The sequence below is a fragment of a genome, unplaced genomic scaffold, assembly GCF_019419815.1.
Source record: "Pyrus x bretschneideri cultivar Hongxiangsu unplaced genomic scaffold, Pyrus_bretschneideri_v1 Contig13, whole genome shotgun sequence".
Taxonomy (NCBI): Eukaryota; Viridiplantae; Streptophyta; class Magnoliopsida; order Rosales; family Rosaceae; genus Pyrus; species Pyrus x bretschneideri.
Genome location: NW_025999424.1, coordinates 1,039,209 through 1,058,435, shown reverse-complemented (window position 1 = coordinate 1,058,435; position 19,227 = coordinate 1,039,209). Strand labels below are relative to the sequence as shown.

At 38.9% G+C, this 19,227-nt stretch overlaps 6 protein-coding genes across 7 annotated transcripts; 4 read left to right on the top strand and 2 right to left on the bottom strand.

Annotated features, from left to right (window-relative positions):
• Positions 1–60: 60 nt before the first annotated feature.
• Positions 61–1,269, top strand: LOC103960950 (mavicyanin-like). The gene is made up of 2 exons (XM_009373450.3): positions 61–540; positions 836–1,269. Exons 1-2 carry the CDS (start codon positions 345–347, stop codon positions 1,165–1,167), a joined length of 528 nt encoding a protein of 175 aa, XP_009371725.2. The 5' UTR covers positions 61–344; the 3' UTR covers positions 1,168–1,269.
• Positions 1,270–1,591: 322 nt separating this feature from the next.
• On the bottom strand, positions 1,592–2,885 carry LOC103960949. Of its 2 annotated transcripts, none has more exons than XM_018650813.2 (3): positions 2,346–2,885; positions 1,993–2,175; positions 1,592–1,797 (listed from the first exon to the last, which is right to left on the bottom strand). In XM_018650813.2, the coding sequence occupies exons 1-3, from the start codon at positions 2,541–2,543 to the stop codon at positions 1,774–1,776; spliced, it is 405 nt and encodes a 134-aa protein (XP_018506329.1). In that variant the 5' UTR covers positions 2,544–2,885; the 3' UTR covers positions 1,592–1,773. The 2 variants fall into 2 exon arrangements, with proteins under 2 accessions (XP_018506329.1, XP_048434723.1); XM_048578766.1 differs by having other exon boundaries at positions 1,993–2,172.
• Positions 2,886–3,610: 725 nt separating this feature from the next.
• LOC103959687 (succinate dehydrogenase [ubiquinone] iron-sulfur subunit 2, mitochondrial) lies at positions 3,611–5,798 on the top strand. Its single transcript, XM_009372045.3, has 2 exons — positions 3,611–4,362; positions 5,437–5,798. Exons 1-2 carry the CDS (start codon positions 3,683–3,685, stop codon positions 5,606–5,608), a joined length of 852 nt encoding a protein of 283 aa, XP_009370320.2. The 5' UTR covers positions 3,611–3,682; the 3' UTR covers positions 5,609–5,798.
• Positions 5,799–8,433: 2,635 nt separating this feature from the next.
• Positions 8,434–10,767, bottom strand: LOC103960947 (ATP synthase mitochondrial F1 complex assembly factor 2-like). Its single transcript, XM_048578832.1, is given in 5 exon segments — positions 8,434–8,774; positions 8,915–9,192; positions 9,615–9,722; positions 9,725–9,788; positions 10,229–10,767. Coding segments are annotated over 5 exon segments (1,014 nt in total). The 5' UTR covers positions 10,685–10,767; the 3' UTR covers positions 8,434–8,666.
• Positions 10,768–11,349: 582 nt separating this feature from the next.
• On the top strand, positions 11,350–13,880 carry LOC103960946 (cystinosin homolog). Its single transcript, XM_009373447.3, has 8 exons — positions 11,350–11,596; positions 11,725–11,857; positions 12,500–12,589; positions 12,700–12,824; positions 13,046–13,088; positions 13,194–13,311; positions 13,404–13,453; positions 13,573–13,880. The coding sequence occupies exons 1-8, from the start codon at positions 11,478–11,480 to the stop codon at positions 13,717–13,719; spliced, it is 825 nt and encodes a 274-aa protein (XP_009371722.2). The 5' UTR covers positions 11,350–11,477; the 3' UTR covers positions 13,720–13,880.
• A 1,317-nt stretch (positions 13,881–15,197) lies between these two features.
• Positions 15,198–18,020, top strand: LOC103959686 (cystinosin homolog). Its single transcript, XM_009372044.3, has 8 exons — positions 15,198–15,434; positions 15,559–15,691; positions 16,264–16,353; positions 16,486–16,610; positions 16,994–17,036; positions 17,293–17,410; positions 17,510–17,559; positions 17,660–18,020. The coding sequence occupies exons 1-8, from the start codon at positions 15,316–15,318 to the stop codon at positions 17,807–17,809; spliced, it is 828 nt and encodes a 275-aa protein (XP_009370319.2). The 5' UTR covers positions 15,198–15,315; the 3' UTR covers positions 17,810–18,020.
• Positions 18,021–19,227: the final 1,207 nt, after the last annotated feature.

Genomic DNA, 19,227 nt, shown 5'->3' with positions numbered 1-19,227 from the left:
GCTTTCTGGAAAAGCACATAAGTGGTGCGTTTTTAGAATTCACTAGCGCTTTTACTAAGGTTTGGTTCTAAAAGTTTTTTCACTAAAAACACTTCAATCATTTTAAAAGCATTTCCAGACGAGCAACCAAAACTTCATATTCGAATTCATCCTCCTCCATATCTCCTATATTCCACGTAAACCTCCCACTAAGTGCTAGTGCAGTAACTAACTCTACCCCTCACTTCTATATTAACCACTCTTCCCACCTCACACCATCTCACACGTTGCAGCCAGTTTTTCCTCGCATAAACAATTTATCTCCTCGAGAGCCAAAAGAGCTTCTGAAAAAAGCACTTCCCAAAATGGCCACCTTCAACTGCAACATGGTTTATCTGTTTTCTCTGATGATGGTTTTCTTCTGGTTTGGTCATTTCTCGGCCTCCGCCTTCGAGTTCCAGGTTGGTGGAAACAAAGACTGGGTTGTCCCTCCTGCCAACGACACCAAAATCTACAACGACTGGGCCTCCGAAAACCGTTTCCAAGTTGGCGACACCATCCGTAAGTACAAACGTCATTGCGTGCACAAAATCCACTCTCATTACATCAGACTAGTTTAGAATATCGCTTTTGTTTTATTCTGTAGGCTTTATGTACACAATGAAATGCAAGTCGAAACTTCCTTCTAGTATACTAGAGTAGCTTAGAATATCATTTTTGCTTTGTTGTTACATTGTTTTGGTTTTGAAGGTTGTAATTAACTTTTAAGTACACAAGAAAACATGAATCTTCCTCCTAATATGTTAGAGTAATTGAGAATATTTCCTTGTCAAGATTTTTTTTGTTGGTCTTGCAGGCTTTCACTACAAGAAGGATTCGGTGATGGAGGTGACGGAGGCGGAGTACAAGAAGTGCAACTCGACTCGCCCCAGCTTCTTCTCCAACACTGGAAACACCGTTTACACGTTCAACCACTCGGGCTCCTTCTACTTCATCAGTGGAGCCGCTGGACACTGCGAGCGGGGACAGCGCATGATAGTTAAGGTGATGGCGGCGGAGGAGGAGGACTCTCCGTCCGGTGGCGACGCCAAAAGATCTTCCGGTGCTGCAGTTTCCTCAGTTGGAGTCTTCAAGCATGTTCTTGCTCGGTTTGTTATGTCATATGCTGTTGCTTCTGTTATGTTCTAGTTTGATTGATTAAGTTTGTGGAATGTTAATTAGGATGTTGATTACTGGTTATTGTTGTTAATTTGTAGTCTTGGATGTTGATTAATTAGGGGTTTTATTTCTGGGTTTTGTTTAATATTAATTTCATTAAATTCGTACGTATATCATCTATTTTCTTTGATCACTAGCTTTTGTTTAATTTGTGACATAAATTAGGGCGACCACAAGCCAACAAGACTTTTCTCGTTTTGTAAGGATTAGAGGAACGTCTATCGTATGCAGTAATTACCTTGCTTGGTAAAGAGTCAGTTTCTATTGACTCAAACCCATGATTTTTCGGTCACAAAGGAATAACATTTCCGTTGGACCAAGCCTCGCCCTCTTATTTTATGATCAAATAGAGGAAATTAAAGTACAAAAAAGAAACACACTTCTCATCCAAATTACTTTGCCACCTTTCTTCCTACAATTTAAATATGTATTAATCTACACAAAAGTATGGGGGACATGGAAAATTACGTGTTTAAACTTTAAACAAGGATTAATCATCAAAAGCTAGAGATAATTCAATTACAATACTCATATAATAACATTACAGATTCTCGAAACACCAAAGCGTGGAGATCTTCACAAACAGCAAAACCATTTTTTCTGCATTCAAATAAGAAGCAACCATTGATACAAAACCCCCGAGAGGAACGAATACGACATACAATTAAAGTAACCAATTTCGTGGCAGACTGTAGATTAGACAAGTTGGTTAGAGCAGTTTCCCGCGCTCGGCCCCTCGTAAACTAGAGTATAGTTCAACATATTGAGATTGAATAATGTTGTTAAGTTAATTACCTCTTGGGGATATTGATTGTTTATTGATTTGGTTGAAGAGGGAGCCGGAGTCCCATTGTCAGCCGGCCCATTGGTCATCTTCTGATCTCTAGCTCTGGTAAATATCATAGTAAACCCTTCAGCTGATGCTGGGTTGTTCACATCCCACTCTCCAAATTTAGGCAAGGGCCGTCCCGTTTCCTGCTGCATAAAACACACACATGAAAACTTATTAAGTGTCACCGGTTGTATACATTTATGTGGTTGTCCTTCTCAGCAACACGCATTGCGTTGAGAAAGACGGAATCGAGGCCAAAACATATAAACTTAGAAATGAAATGCAGATGCATAGATTACGTGGATTACAAACTCACCGAGGCCATTCCCAGGAGGAGCGGCGTGCAAACGCGGAGATTCGGAGGAAAACGAGACTGGAAGAGAAGAAGAACGTCGAGAGAGAGGAGGCGTGAGTTGTATGCGATAAGGGAGGAAGAAAAGGAGATCGTAGCTAAAGCTTGAACCAATGCAAATGGATGGCATAAATTGTGACGTGAGTAGTTAGTAGTTAGCATGTAGTTGTTCTGTCCATTTGTTGCAAATTCTTAACAATAAAGTCAAATAACACGCTCCCCTTATACTAACATAATCTTCCCTAACAACGTTTGGAGATTCTATATTATGTTCAGGGATATATGCCGCTCTTTTATTTATCACATCACGTGACTGTTAGTTATTTATTCTAAAATTAATATCCCCTCCCACTATTTTTAGCGTTTTAACATTTTCGTCCACCTCCCACGTTAATTTTCAGATTGGGTGACTTCATGAAAAAAAAAAACAAAAAAGCTAATTACAAAATACACCCGTGAGATTCGGAGTCGATTTCAAAAATTAACACAATATTTCTATTTTTTCACTCCGCTACTTGAAATACTAAAATTTTTAAAATCCAAATCGTTCTTGCATTTCAAGGAAATCAGATGGGAATTTTTTTGGTCTATACTGTGTCTAATGGGCCAAAAAAAGTTAGAAAAATGAGTAGCTTAATAGTTTTAGTAGTAAGGTGAAAAACCTGAAAGATTATGTTTATTTTTTAAATGAAGTTTTAACGAAACATGCTCGGTTTACTTTTAATAAAAAATTACATTTTTAGTACTATTCACTTATACCTTTATTTGTTATTTTTCATTAAAACTAAATTTTTAAAAACCTTTTGTTAGTTTTCTTTTTTAAAAATGATTCCAAACTTCAAAGTGTGTATTGTAATTAAAGCAGGAGAATTCTTTTTGCGTTTGAAGCATCAAAGTTGGGCCTCTGAGAAGGCCGACGAACAAGAGATTGGGCCACAACCAGCCACGAGGCGTGGGCAATGAATCAATCACTTTTTCCACGTGGCAATCCTCCATCGGTGGTTGCGTGGCGCACCCGCGCCTAAAATCAAACGACTGTTATACAATCGAACCGCGCTCGCACCTAAAAACAAACGGCTCCCCGTCGGACACGTCACCACTGAAACCACGGGAGGCGCAGCAAATCCCGACACGGAATCGATCTAATCCTCTAGTTTCATTTACAATTACAGAAAAGCCCTTGCTAGCTCGAGACATCTCCTTTATAACCAATTCTGGCATTTCCGTCTTTTCCTAAATACGCCTGTCGTCTCCCACTGTCTCTCTCTCTCCCGATCTCTTAGGAGCTCAGAAACGCAACAATGGCGACGGGGTTGATACGGAGGGCCATTGCTTCGGCGTCGTCTAGATCGACGGCGGCGTCGTTTCGTTATGTGTGCGTTCGGATCATGGCGTCGGAGGCTCAGGCCCAGCAAGTGGACCTCAAGGCCAGGGACAAAACGGACGTCAAGACCTTCTCAATCTACCGGTGGAACCCGGACAACCCGAAGAAGCCGGAGCTCAAGGAGTACGAGATCGACCTCAAGGAGTGCGGGCCCATGGTGCTGGACGCCCTTATCAAGATAAAGAACGAGATGGACCCCACCCTCACCTTCCGCCGATCTTGCCGGGAAGGGATCTGCGGCTCCTGCGCCATGAACATCGACGGCTGCAACGGCCTGGCCTGCCTGACGAAGATTGCGCCGTCGAACGCAGGCGCCACGATGATCACGCCGCTGCCGCATATGTTTGTGATCAAGGACCTGGTGGTGGACATGACGAATTTCTACAACCAGTACAAGAGCATCGAGCCGTGGCTGAAGCGGAAGACCCCGGCGGCGGAGCTGGATGGGAAGGAGATAAGGCAGAGCAAGAAGGATAGGGCGAAGCTGGATGGGATGTACGAGTGCATTCTCTGCGCCTGCTGTAGCACATCCTGCCCTAGCTACTGGTGGAACCCTGAGTCCTATTTGGGCCCAGCCGCCTTGCTCCACGCCAATCGGTACATTCATTTCTCTCGATTGTTCATCTGAATTTCAGAACTTGTTCGGGATTATTGTTTGATGGATTAACTTGATAATCTCTTTGATTTATGCAACTAATCCATGCTTAATGTAGGATGAATTGGTACATTAGGTTAATGTTTATGTGTTGGGTTGAACATTGATGGTACATTTTGCTGTTTGGGTACAAAAATTGTGTGATTGTTGTGTGTATCGTTTTGATTGGCAAGTTTAGTTGTGATTAGGGTTATCTGTATTTCGTGTTGAACGCTGAATGCAACGACAACAACAAAGCCTTATGAATCTTAAATGACCGAGAATAATAGTTGTTTGTTCTTAACTCATGCTTTCTGGAAGAGTTTTTGGGAGCTAGTTACTTGTAAACTTGATAGAAACTAACAGAGAGCTGCAGTTTGTATGCCGGAGCTCGGCCTAGGCTGTAATGGTACTAATGAGATTGGTTTCGAAGGTGATGATACGGGTGCTGGGTGCCATCTTCGAAAGGCATTAACTTGATGAAAAAAATTGCCTTCAAAAGAAGTAAAAGAGTAGCAGTACGATACAATAATCCATGTTTTTCGGATTAGGATGTCTCTCAGAACCTAGAGGGCTGATTATGACCCTCATTCTCAGCCATCTCGGTTATCTGTATTTCGATTTGAACGCTGAATGACCGAGAATAATAGTTGTTTGTCCTTAGCTTGTACTTTCTGGAAGAGTTTTGGAGCTAGTTACTTGTAAACTTGACAGAAACTAACATAGAGCTGCAGTTTGTATGCCGGAGCTCATGGCCTAGGTGGTAGTGGTACTAATGAGATTGATTTCGAAGGCTTTGATAAGGGTGCTGGGTGCCATCTTCAAAAGGCATTAACTTGACGAAAAAATTGCTTTTGAAACAAGTAAAAGATTAGTAGTACGATACAATAATCCATGTTTTTTCGGATTAGGATCTCAAATCATTCTTAATTGTACTCATTCTTCTCTGCATATGCAGTTCCTGAGGTTGTACATTTTCTTTGTATATCCTTAGAGGTTAACGCTACATCTTGAGTCATATTTGTGGTGTTGTGCAGGTGGATAAGTGACAGCCGTGACGAATACACGGAGGAACGTCTGGATGCCGTAAATGACGAGTTCAAGCTCTACCGGTGCCATACCATATTGAACTGTGCTCGTGCCTGCCCGAAGGGTTTGAACCCCGGAAAGCAGATCCAACATATCAAGCAGCTCCAGCTGAAGCCCTAAGTTTCTGAAAGCAAATAGTGTGTTTTGTTTAACCAGTTATTCTGGGAATTTTTTGAGGATTCAGCTGTTCTGTGGTTTGAGCAAATAATTTGTGAACTAATTGTATCTTTTATCCCTTTTATAAAATTGGGAGGAAAGCACGTTGTTCTACGTTGCTTTTGTTTATAAATAAGTACAAAGATGAACTGCAGATTTAGTTTTTAAATTATCACCTGAATAAAAATTAGGTCTCTAAATTATTTTTTTCAGAAAACTCAGTCCTGAAACTAATAAGATTTTGTTTATTACATCCGTAATATTAGATCCGAAACTATTCTATTCAATTGTTCGTCGATTTAAAGCTCAATTCGTTTTGCGTGACAGAAGCCTGCCTCGCTTTTTGTGAGTGGAGCTCGCATTATTTTGTGTGCCATGGTTCGTCTCGATCTGCATGAGTTAAGCCTGCCTAACACTCGCGCTTTTTTTGACAAAAATACAATTTTTTTTTTTTTTAATTTTCGCATAATATTTTTCATGAGCATTAAGTTATATATTTTTAAGGAATTTGGAAGCTGTTTTACAGTTTAGTGAGTAACAAATGTATATTTAGTAGAATATTTGAGCCGGAAACTAAAAAAATAGGTGAAAGACATAGTAGTGAGGCCCAAAACATTGTCAAATGGGGTTCAACACTCAAGAATCTCAACGGAAGGTCTCATCTTGATTTTCAATACTTCACAGTGAGACGGAGGTGAAAATAAATAGATTGAACGATGATTTATGTACGAATTTGCAAAACCGACTGAAAACTGTGAGTGTTAATCCACATTTTTGTAAAAAAATGCAAATTTTTGTTTTCTCGAAATATTTTTCGTGAGCATTAAGGAAATCTTTATAATGTATTTGGAAGCGGACTTACGATTTATCGAGAAACAAATGTATATTTAGTAGAATATTTAAGCCGAGAAGTAAAAAAAAAAAGTGAACAATATAGAGTTGTTAAAATTACCTATAGGTGAGGTATATACAAAAAACTAGCAAAATTTTGTTTTGTTAAGTAGTCTCTCACCCTTTGTTGGTTGACAAAAGAGGATTCTATTAATATGTAGTTTAGATTTAGATAAAAGAAAAACTAACAAAAAAAAAAGGTTCAAATATCTTTAAATTTAGATTCTAAATCGTTGATTACAAGTGTTTAAACACGAATTATAATAGATTTTGCATGGAAAAGTATACTTTTGTAGAGTATGAATATGATAGTTTGTTGTGGTGGTAAGCGAAATAAAAGAAAAATTAACAAAAATAATTCAAATTCTTCATTCAGCTAGCCTCGATTTGCGCGATGTATTCCTCCTAGTTTTCTGAGCACTGGGAATTCGCCTTGTTCTGCGTAAGTAGAGTTCGCCTTGTCTTGTGTGCCCAGGCTCGTCTCATTCTGCACATGAGATGTTCGCATCGTTTTGCATCCGTGGAACCCACGCTGTTTTGGTGGCATAGAGCCAACCTTGTTTTCCATGCACGTAGCTCACCTAGTATTGTGTGCCAAAAGCCCGATCCGTTTTTTTGTAAGCGAAGCCTACCTTATTTTGTGTGCCATGGTTCACCTTGTTTTGCATGCGTCGAGTCCGTCTAACACCCATGCTTTTTACAGTTCAACCGAACTTCGTATCCACAGCATTGATTGAGAGCCTGTGTCATTATATTGCTTGGCTTTCTATGTTGAACTAGAAGCTTTTCGTTGATTCGAAAATCTGAATCCCAGCTACATAATATTACTTATCCGTGTACAGAACATCGGTGAACGACGAAATTGATATGTCACAAACCATGTGGCAGCGGTGACCTTCACACCGACAAATTAACAGAGTAAAATGTCATAGCCTCTCTCCTTTTGAGGCTATGACATTTAACTCGGTTAATCTGTCGATGTGAAAGGCAAATATTGCTAGGTCACATTACAGTTGTGATTCCTTAAAAAGGCATAAAACAATACATATCGAGCAAAGATTAAATCCTTTTATTCACACATGTATAGGATGATTCATACAAATATACTTTTCGACATTTTATACCACAGATTTTCATACTTGTGACTCTTCTCAAAATTGGGTTAGGTTGTCTTCTCTCCTAAACTTCAACAGCTAAACAGCCTATATATATATATATATATATATATATAGAGAGAGAGAGAGAGAGAGAGAGAGAGAGAGAGAGAGAGAGAGAGAGTTGCTCGACAGAAAAACTCACCTGAGAAGCTAATCTATCAATCTTGTGTCGAAATCAGAACGATGAAGTTGGTGATGATGGCAGCTGTAGCTGGGTGTTTGGTTTATATGATCTTTATAGCAGTGAGGACCAACCTTGTTCAAGCAAGCACTCGCCTTTCTTTTCTCGGAAACTCTGTAGACCTCGAGCCATACGAATACGTTACCATAACAGGTGATCTGATCAAACTCCGTTGTCTGTGCGATTTACGCTTCTGTTTCGCTTGACCTAACTTGGGGCTGAAGTAATGTGATTAGCATGATTTTCTGCAGGATGCAACAATGACTGCGACACAGCCTGTTGTGACTGCGATATCAGCAAACAGCCTCCGCTATGTGTGCTTTGCTGTAGAGAAGATCCTTGATGTCATATCATATGAGACCATCAGTTCTGCATTCTGGCCTTTCGATTCTAACATCAATCTGTGTTCTAGCATTGATTTGTACTTCTTTCCCATAATTTCGAGACATTAAAACAAATAGTAATCTACTGTGTTTTCAAGGCATTCTACTTCCATGAAATCAATGAAACGAATTTGAAGGGGTTTGTACAAGAGAAGAAACTAGCTCTTTCACTCCGTATTGTACAAGGGAGCCGAGAGATCTTTTTTTTTTATTGCACTGAATCAAAGCCAATTTTTAGAGATTCCTTTAACCTCATTTCATCAATCACAGGAGAAAATTCACAAAAAATTGAGCAGCACAGGGAAGAGTTCAAATATCTATAACATCGTAAGCATTCTAAGAACCTCCTCCTAAGAACGCTCTTACGAAGATATGAAAATGCAACAGAACAGAGAAAAGGTGTATGAACATTAAGTCCTCCTTGACAGACAGAGGAATACAGTAGCTGATGAGATTTGTACCCTGAGATCAGCTGCATCTACATCATGACCGCCTTCAACCAAACCCCACCTGTCTACCTGCAAAATAAGATGAGGTTTTTTAAGACTTCGCAAGAGTTTGTTATGCCCACGAGCCATAATCCATTATGTCAGCACAAATTTAATATAGAGAGAGAGAGAGAGAGAGAGAGAGAGAGAGAGAAATAAATGAATAAGACCTGTATATCTTCTTCGAGTCTGATCAACTCGATTGCTTCTTCAATCTGTAACTTCCCACGAAAAATTCCAATGGCAATTATTAGAGAGTGTGCTGATGATGCAATGGCGTCAATTGCTGCCAATTCGCAGTCATCTGTTTGTTTCAGTAGGGTCTCTATAGCCTTTGTGAGACCATCCTCCTGCTTCCCACCAAAAAAGCTGGAGTACACAGCAGGCTTGAAGCCAAATTCTGACTTCACCCAATCAAGCAAAGGATCCATTTTTTCCACTTGTCGGTCTACATAAAATTTGGGGCGCTATGTGTTAGCAACAAATATACACTTCAGGGAGAAGCACAAGCAATTTCACGTAAGGTATACTCAGGATTTTAACGTATAAGAGACTAAGAATGAATGAATTACACTGATTTCTTTGTTGATAGAATGCAGAAATGAAACTTTATCTAGATAACGGTTGAGGAAGACCTAGGAAGACTTTGGAAGAGACTCTAAGAAAAGACTAAAGAGTACTTGGATCTAATAGAAGACGTGACACAGAACCAAGCTCAATGGCGTTCTAGGATTCATATAGCCGACCCCACTTAGTGGGAAATGGCTTTGTTGTTGTTGTATCTAGATAACGGTATTGCAGCTTAAAGAGAATCAGAATACATATTGAATCAAATCAGCAAACAATCAGACACGCGAACAAACATCGTACCATGGACAACACTAGTGATATCAGTGCCGTTAGGGGCGCGACAGAAGAGTAAATCTTGATTAAATTTCTTCATCAAATAATCTATAACCTTTGGCCGAGTCAGAGGACTCTTTCCAGTGCAGTACAAGCATGCTTCATAAGAGGCATTGTAAAGGGCCTAATCCCATCTGTTTCCTAAAATAAATAAAGTTTCATGAGATAAATCACCTCACCATACATAATAACAAGCAGAAGCTTCACACAAGTAGAGAAAAACATGTAATTCCGACGAAAATCTTTTCGATAGCAGTATAGGGGAACAGAAGCTCAATTCGTAAAGAACCCTACTTTCCTTGCTATCAACTTTGAATTTGGATTGAGCTACTACTAAAATGCAAAACATCCAAATTAGAAAACAAAACTTACACCTAAATTACGGAGCAAACGAAAATTCGATTGGGCAAAACTCATTTGAGTGAAGTTACTATGAACTTACAGGCCCCAGAAAGTAAAAAAGTTGCAATTTTCAGTAAAACCCAATTGAGCTAAGCTCTCAAATTTTAACTTTCAGCGAAACGAAAACCCTATTGATCTAAGCTTATGAAAATTGAAATTAGAGCACAAAATCAGCTCACCTGGTATTCCCATTCCGCCGCAATGGCCTTTGCCAGAGCTAAAGTAGGAAGCTTTAGGGGCCTATTCGATGGCGTTTTGAGCGTCCGGTAATCGAGCATCACAGTCCACCCATTCCCGTCGTCGGCCGGCCTCGTCGTCACTTGATTGTAAAACCTCTTTCCCACGATGGACCCCGTCATGAACGACATCGGCATCGTCACCGACGACGCCGCTTCGCGCTTGGAACTCGAACTCGACGGCGACTTGACGTATATGCTGTCATCTTCTTGGGTATTTCTGTTGCTCTTGTCTTCTTTTCCGTCGGAGGAGAAGGTGAAGAGCGAAGATGGGCCGTCGGATGGGGGCTGCTCGGCGGTGGCGGCGGAGCTGAGGTGGCGAGCTCGAGAAGAGAGAGCTCCGATCAGTTTGGAGTTTCCGATTGATTTCAGTGTTCTGTTGATAAGCAAATTCGCCATGGATTGAAAATAGAGTGAGCTTCCAATTTTAGAACTGGATTTGAAAGATTAAATTGTACGAACGTTCCCTATGCTCATCAAAATGTATAGTCGTCAGTTTGAGAATTTTGTCAAAATATATTAAGTTGAAAGGATTATTGCTAGAATTGGAATCTCTTAACTCATCAAAACGTGTAGATATAATCATTTTCATCAACTTCATCAGAATTTTGTCAAAATGAATTATGGAATGAGCATTGCTACAATTAAGTTAAAGTTGAGAGATCATTGCTCCAATTCGGTTGAAGTTGAGAGATCGTTTCTCTAGTTGGATTAAAATTGAGGGACCAATGGTAATGGATCATAGCTGCACATTTTAATAAGTTGAGGGGCCAAAAGTAATGAATTTTTAATTAAACGACTATTGTTTCAATTGAGTTAAAGTTAAAAAATCATTGTTATAATTTATTCGAAATTAAGATTTTGCTACTTGGAAACTACAATAGCCCAACTGAATTGAGAGGCCCACAAATGCCAATTCTTTCTTGAAAGCCCAACTAAAGTGACAGGCCCGCATCACCCAAACAAACAAAAAACAAAAAACAGCGGGACCACGTCATCACGTGGGACCCACCTGGGACGGACGGGCGAATTACGGTTGAAAAACTGAGTTAAGCTCTTCCCATTGCAAATTCTCACTCTCGCTCTCTCCGCGCGTTTTCAATCGGACAAAATTTAAGACTGCTCGGAATCCTCCGGCCGCCGGCCGAGTGGTAAATCGGGAGGTGAGATAGAGAAAGTGGGGGAGGAAGAAATGGCGTCGTGGAATTCGATTCCGCTGGAAGTCGCGTACCAAGTGCTGGGATGGACGGCGTTCGTGAGTTGGTCCTTCAGCTTCTACCCGCAAGTCATCTTGAATTTCCGCCGGAAAAGGTCATTAAATCCCATCTCGATTTCCTCCGGAATTGGATTCCAGTCAAAATTTTGTCTTTATTCGAAATGAGTTTCTAAGTTTTGGTGGGTGGGTTGGAATTTGAATTTTGATTTGGATTTGGATTCAGTGTTGTGGGATTGAGCATCGATTTCGTGGTGCTGAATTTGACGAAGCACTTGTCCTATCTCATCTACAACGCCACTCTTTACTTCAGCTCCGTCGTTCAGAAGCAGTACTTTGAAAAGTACGGCCAAGGACAGGTTTGTTGTGTTTCCCTCCATATCAAAGTTTCCATTTTCATGTCGAAGTCTACTTTGTTTCATCTGGGTAGGCCTTATTTAGTTGATTAGCAAATGTCATACTGCTTGCGTTTGGACGTGTTTTAAAATGATTGAAAACGTTTTTAGTGAAAATATTTTTAAAATCAAACCTTAATAAAAATGTAAATAAATTTTGAAAAAGATCTTAAAATGCTTCCTAAAAGAAGCACATAAGTGGTGCTTCTTGCAGAAAGCACTTTTAAGCGCTTTTGGAATAAAAAAATATTTTCTCTAAAATCGCTTTAGTCATTTTAGAAGCACATCCAAACAAGTTCATAATTAGCTCAGCTTAATTTTTTATACAAGTTACATGAGGAATAAGGTTAGCCTGTTTGGAAAAGCAATTCTACTCATAAGCGCAAAAAGCACAACAAAATTTTAAAGGAAAGTCTAAGCGCTTCTACTTGATAGATGCTTCTCCCAAAAAGCATTACAAGTGTCAAGGGCTTCCATAACTAAGAAGCACTTCTAATAAATGTCACTAAAAACACTTCTAGTTGTCTGAAAGCACTTTTGACTTTTCCAGAAGCAATCCCAAGAGAACTTACATATTTGGGTTTTGTACATGATTGCAAATTGCAGATGATACCTGTGGCAGCAAATGATGTTGCTTTCTCTGCCCATGCTGTTTTGTTGACATCAATTACTCTGTTCCAAATTGCTATCTATGAAGTAAGTCAATGATAAATCAGTCACATTTGTGTTCTATCCTGATGTTAATTAGTACATAATTCTTTCGTGGAAATGTTTACGTCTGGCCTTCTGTTGATGTCTTTATGCAGCGCGGAAGCCAGAAGGTATCCAAGATTGCCATAGGAATTGTGCTCGCGGTGTGGTTAGGTGCCGCAGTTTGTTTTTTCGTAGCTTTGCCAACCCGTTCATGGCTTTGGCTAATTAACATTTTCAGGTAGGAACATCCTCCTTACATTTCTCGTCAATGCTTTAAGATGGATTTGAAGTCGGCTCGTTTTCTTACTTCATCCCATTAAACCAATGATTGTTGGAATATGTCAAGCTTCAGTTTGCTTTTGTTGCCTTGAAGATGAGTAGAAATTTTCGGTTTATGTCATAGCGCGATCTATGCAAAGTTCGCTTCTAACTTCGAATAATAACTTAATACCGCTGCAGCTTGATTCAAGTTTTCATGACGGTCATCAAATATACTCCCCAGGTCAGTACTTGCTTCACCTTGATTAAGTATTTTGTTCATGTTGTTTCGATTTGAAGTCACGAAACACAGCATCCCTGTATTAATACAAAACGTTTCGAAATATAGGCATTCATGAACTTCATGAGGAAGAGCACAGATGGATTAAGCATTGGCTACTTTTCACTTGATTTTTCTGGAGGAGTCACAAATTATGCCCAAATGGCTGTGCAGTCTATAGATCAAGGTCCGCCATCGTCTCTTCCTCAACCGAACAATAGTTGCAATTCGATAGTACCCTTGTGCTTAATTTCCTTTAAAACTTATTCACTTCTCCAGATTCGTGGGTGAACTTTTATGGAAACATGGGGAAGATGCTGCTATCTATGGTATGAATCGAAACAACGTTCCGAACCTCTTTCGTTAAATGATTCTAGTACATATCAAGCCATTGACACACGACTTTCTTCCGCTTTTGCTTATACATGTTGGTTTGTTACTCTTGCAGATATCTGTGTCGTTTGACATTCTTTTCATGTGTCAACGTTTCCTGCTCTATCCTTCCGCCAAAGCGCTGATCCCTCCGAAACTCAGTAAGAAGAGCTCAGAGCCGCTGCTCCAATCTTCCGATCACGCAGTCCGTGAAGACGTATAGATCTTCGCCTGGCTTGATGTCAAGATGTACATGATATTAGCACACATCAACTGTAAACATTGGTCCCCGTTTGTACATTGTTCCGGCCAAAAGAAGGGTTACCTTTTGTGTTTCAGCTGCATGTTTGTAAAGAAACGAGAGTTAACGAAATTGCGCTAGTACTTGCTTTGTGAAAAATAATGTGCGTAGAAGAAATGTTACGTAGTTTTTTTAACATTAGTCCGTATAATATAGTTTTAACTAATAGAAAGCGAACTTGAACTTAGATGCAAATAGAAATTCGAACTTGGTTACATCCAGATCTGTAACTAAAATAAGGTTGATGACGATGGAATTTGGCGCCTTATACGTTGAAAACAACAAACTGAAAATCATTGGGTTCACGGAAAGAGCTCGATGACGATGGGATTTCTGTGTGCGTTGCTAGGTGGAGCCACATCATCGAGTGGGGCCCACATGGAACGAAATTACAACTGAAATCTGAAAAGTCAAAGCGTTTTTTACAATTTTAAGTGTTTCGTTCCACCCCCACGAATTGTTTTTTACAATTTTAAGCATTTTTACAATTGAAATCTGAAACGCCTCGTCTTAAAATCAATGTTTTATTTTGCATTTTATTAAGGTTATTTGTTGAACATTGTATTTTTCTTTATTCTATTTTGACTTTGATCTTTCATATTTTACCTTGCACACACCGTTTCTTTTAAGAGAATTTTAACAAAAAACTTTCGGTACTATTTACTTTAACGAAAAACCGTATTTTTACACTAAAAATTCAATCATGTACTATTCACTTTACCTTTTATTTTATTCTTATCATTAAAACTCAAAGTTTTCAAGCTTTTTTTATTAGTTTTCTTTTCTTTTAAAAACCCATAAAAAATCCTTCACAAAACAATTTTTTATTAAAAAAATACTTTGACAACTTTTTTTTATTATTAAGAACAATTTTTTGTATTATGAGGACAACAAACAAAATAAGAGATTCACACTTATTTTTCATTCGTGGTACAACAAATACTCTCTCTAACGTTAGTACTCAAAATATATTTTAACTGAAAATATGCAAACCCAAACCTAACCGTAAATAAAGATTCAAACTTAGCTACACTAGAATCTGTAACTCGTCCGCGAAAAATATGAAGGAACCACAATAAGAAACATCCTTGCCCTATTAGCATGCATACAACGGAGCAACCAACCCCACGATGAAATTTGGCGGGATATACGTTAAAAACAAAAACTGTAAATCATGGGCCTGCAGAAAGAGCTCGATGAACGTGCCCGCGAAGATGGCCTAATTCACCCCTCCTACAGAAACTTTGGAGAATAAAAAAGAGCACCAATCGTAGCTCCATAACGTTACGTGTACGTCGCTAGCTCGAGCCACGTCATCGAGTGGGGCCCACATGGAACGGACTGGCGAATTACGGTTGAAATCTGACTAGTCAAAGCGATTGCATTGCCGAGAAAAAAGCCCCTTTCTTTCTTCTCACTCTTGCGCCCTCCGCGCGCTTTTGACCGGACCAAATTTACGGCTGCTCGGAATCCTCCTGCCGCCGGCTGAGTGGGGAATCGGTAGGAGAGAGAGAAGGAATGGCGTCGTGGAATTCGATTCCTCTGGAAATCATATACGAAGTGATGGGATGGGCGGCGTTCGTGAGTTGGTCCATCAGCTTCTACCCGCAAGTCGTTTTGAATTTCCGCCGGAAAAGGTGATTAATTTCCGTCCCTATTTTTCTCCGGAATTCGATTCCAATCAAATTATTTATTCGAAATGGGTTTTTCCCTTGTTAATTTTTGGATGGTGGGTTTTGAAAATTTGTGTTTGGATTTCAGTGTGGTGGGTCTGAACTTCGATTTCGTGGTGCTGAATTTGACGAAGCACTCCTCTTACCTCATTTACAACGCCACTCTCTACTTCAGCTCCGCCGTCCAGATGCAGTACTTCGAAAAGTACGGCGAGAAACAGGTTTGTTCTGTTTTCGCTTTCCCCAACTAGCTACTTGTTCATATGATTGTTTTTTATATTCCCAGCTGCTGTGCTTTTTGTATCCACTCGCAAAGCTTCGATTTTTCGTGTTGAAAGTTACATTTTCACAATTGGCTAGGTTGTATTTCAGTCGAATAGGGGTTAATTAGCTCAGCTTGAATTTTGATACTTGATGCAAGTTTGTAGATTACACAACGAATGTAATGTTTTAGATGAAACTCGATAGACTTGGCTTATTTAGGGTTCTTGGAGATTGGTTACATATGGGACACTGGATTCTGAGTCCGTAAAGAAATTTTACATTTCAGAAAGCTGTCCAGTCCCCTTCGTTGATTGTGTGTTTTGCTGTTTTAGCACGTAAATCTTAATAATTTCATGCCTACTGTAAGTACTGAGAGTAGAAGTTCAACTCACAACTTGCAGCATCTGGAATCTCAAAATGATCAAATTAGTCGGTGCTGTCTGAAAGGAAGGATATATGGGAGAGATTGAATGGAGAGGTCATTTGTGTATACTTGGAAGTACTAATCTTTTTTGTCCTGTTATTGCAGATGATACCTGTTGCAGCAAATGATGTTGCATTCTCTATTCATGCTGTTTTACTGACGGCAATTACCCTGTACCAAATATTAATCTATGAAGTACGTGCCTTGATTTTCTTTCCCTAGTTTTGATTTAAAATCTGTGTTATAGGTTCGCTATCCTGATGTTAGTCATATCGTCATTGTCATGGCAACTTTTGTCTGTGACCTTTCGTTGATGGCTTTATGCAGCGCGGAAATCAGAAGTTCTCCAAGATTTCCATTGGAATTGTTGCTGCCGTGTGGTTAGGTGCTGCGGTTTGTGTTTTCTTAGCTTTGCCAAGCCATTCCTGGCTTTGGTTGATCTCCATTTTCAAGTAAGATTCTTACCATTACGTTTCAGTCCCTCGAATTTCAATGTAGTCAGTTGAAATCATGACATTCACTTAATTTCTCATCAATGCTTTGGGATGCATTTTAAAGTCAGCTTCTTTCTTAATTGGAAATTCTGTTGTGTGCATCTCCTCGGGGGACAGTCAATAGTTTCATCTCGTCAGTCCTCATTATGCATAAACGGATAAACTTAACCATCCCCATCCAAATTAGAATGATTTGTAGCAGTGCAGATGTCAAGATCTATTTAATTTTTGTCGCCTCAAAACTTATTCAGTTTATTTTGCTCATACTGATTTCTTCTATTCTGTGATAGTTGTATTTCTGTAAAGTTCTCGTTCTAACTTCAATTCTTTGATTTTTGCAGCTCAATTCAAGTTTTTATGACATGCATCAAATATATACCCCAGGTTAATATTGACTTCTATACTCTATAGTCCTTGTAAAAATTCTCATGTTTGAGTACTCATTTATCAATGGATCACCCATGCCGTGTCATTGTGAATAGTCTTCATACATTTGATATCACTTCAATTAGAGTATATAGATGCACAGGAAATGAAGAAAAGAAAGGAACTGTTACTGCTGAATGAACCCGTATCTTATTAGTATTTTATCATGAAAAAACAGTAAGCCTGTGTTGATTCAAATGCATTTCGTAATTAGGCGGTCATGAACTTCTTGCGGAAGAGCACAGATGGATTCAGCATTGGCAACATTTTACTTGACTTTTCTGGAGGGGTGGCTAATTATGCACAAATGGCCATGCAGTCTATAGATCAAGGTTCATCATCTCTTCCTCAACCAATGATATTTGCAGTTCAATAACATCAATCCTCAATCCTTCGTGCTTAATTTATTTTTAACTTGTGCACGTTGCCAGATTCTTGGGTGAACTTTTATGGAAATATAGGAAAGACTTTGCTGTCTTTGGTATGGACTGATATCTACGTCTTGATTAAGTTGATTTGTGTCTCTTTCTTTAAATGATTTATGCCTCTTTCTTATACGTGGACGGTTTTTGCTCTTTCAGATATCTATATTCTTTGACCTTCTATTCATGGGTCAACATTTCGTGCTGTATCGTGGAAAGAAAGCTCTGATCTCCCCTAAAATCATCAACAAGGAGAGCACAGAACCGCTTGTCAAGTCTTCCGATGACTCAGTTTCAGAAAACGTATAGAGCTATGAGCTTGGCTTGGCTTGGCCTCTCAACATGTATGATGTTAGCTTACATCTGGTATGTAAGATTTAGTCAGCTTTCGATTGTCTCTTGTATTTTACTTTGTTTGTGTACAGGGAAATAAAAACAAACATGTATTTGGAGCATCAAAAGCAGCCACAATGTATGAACATTATGCAGTGCAATTATATGTACTGCTAGTTTTACTGAACTATTATTCTTTCGAGGTAAACTGAGAGCCGAAGGCTCGAGAACTTTCATGAACTCCGAACCCAAGTTATCTAATAGATGATGGCGGGCGATGATCATCTCTCTAGCGATTATGTGACGGATTAGCAAAGATTAAGGTTAGTCGTTAGTGCCACAAGCGTGATTTGTGGTTAATTTGGTTTTTCGGTTTAATTGGTAAGAACCATGTCACTCAAACTTTGAAGAAAAGCACACAATCACGAGCTTGTTGGTTCCTGTAGAGTGCGTGAATCGTAGGAGCTATGCGAGTTCTTGCCTCTTGGGAAACTAATCCTAAACATTGCAAGTCATGGATGAACCTTCTTTCTCGTTCATTCATAGTTAATGTATCTTCACCATATTTAATCACCAATGTTCATAAAATAAAATGACGAGTTTGGCAAAAACTAGCATTTTCAAGATGAATCGTTGACTTGTTCTATGAATATGAATTACTAAACAATCTCGAGTTTAATTGATCTTTTGTATAATAAACCTATAAATAATGATTAAGTAAATAAATGATTCCTGTGAGTTTGGAGGTACTTTAGCCATGTTAATACCCACCTCGTTAAAGGTTCGATTCCACCCACCTCCAAATCCTAACTAATGGAAAAAAACATAAAATAAAAAATAAAAAAATAAATAAACGATTTAGATTATAATATGAAACGATGAATTAAAATTTATTTTAATACACTTTACATACTTTTTTATAATACCTTCACATCCTACACTCTTCACATATTAGGTGCAAATACATATTTATATATTTTTATTTTTTACTTCTATGTGATCGCAAAACAATGAAATCTAGTTGAAGAAGAATGTAAGGTGTATGTATAAAATTGGATAGAAGGCCTCCATGAATCGTTGGATAGAAAATCAAGATACTCTGAATGAGTTTTTCTTCTTCTTGTTTTTGGGGTTATACAACGTTTCAGTTTAGTCAGTAATTATATTCTTACCAACAGAAGTGTCCAGTTTTACCAGCAGTTTTGTTCTATAATGGAGGTGAGAGTGATTTTGAGAGTTGAAAACGATAGGTAATCTTGGGATATACACGTTAGATGTGATTGAGGTGTATTTAAAAACATCATAAGGTTGAAATTGTTATTGCATATGAGGGTATGTAAGTTATTTAATATTAAATTTTAATTTCGGCTGTATTCAACATTACTTGACGTGCT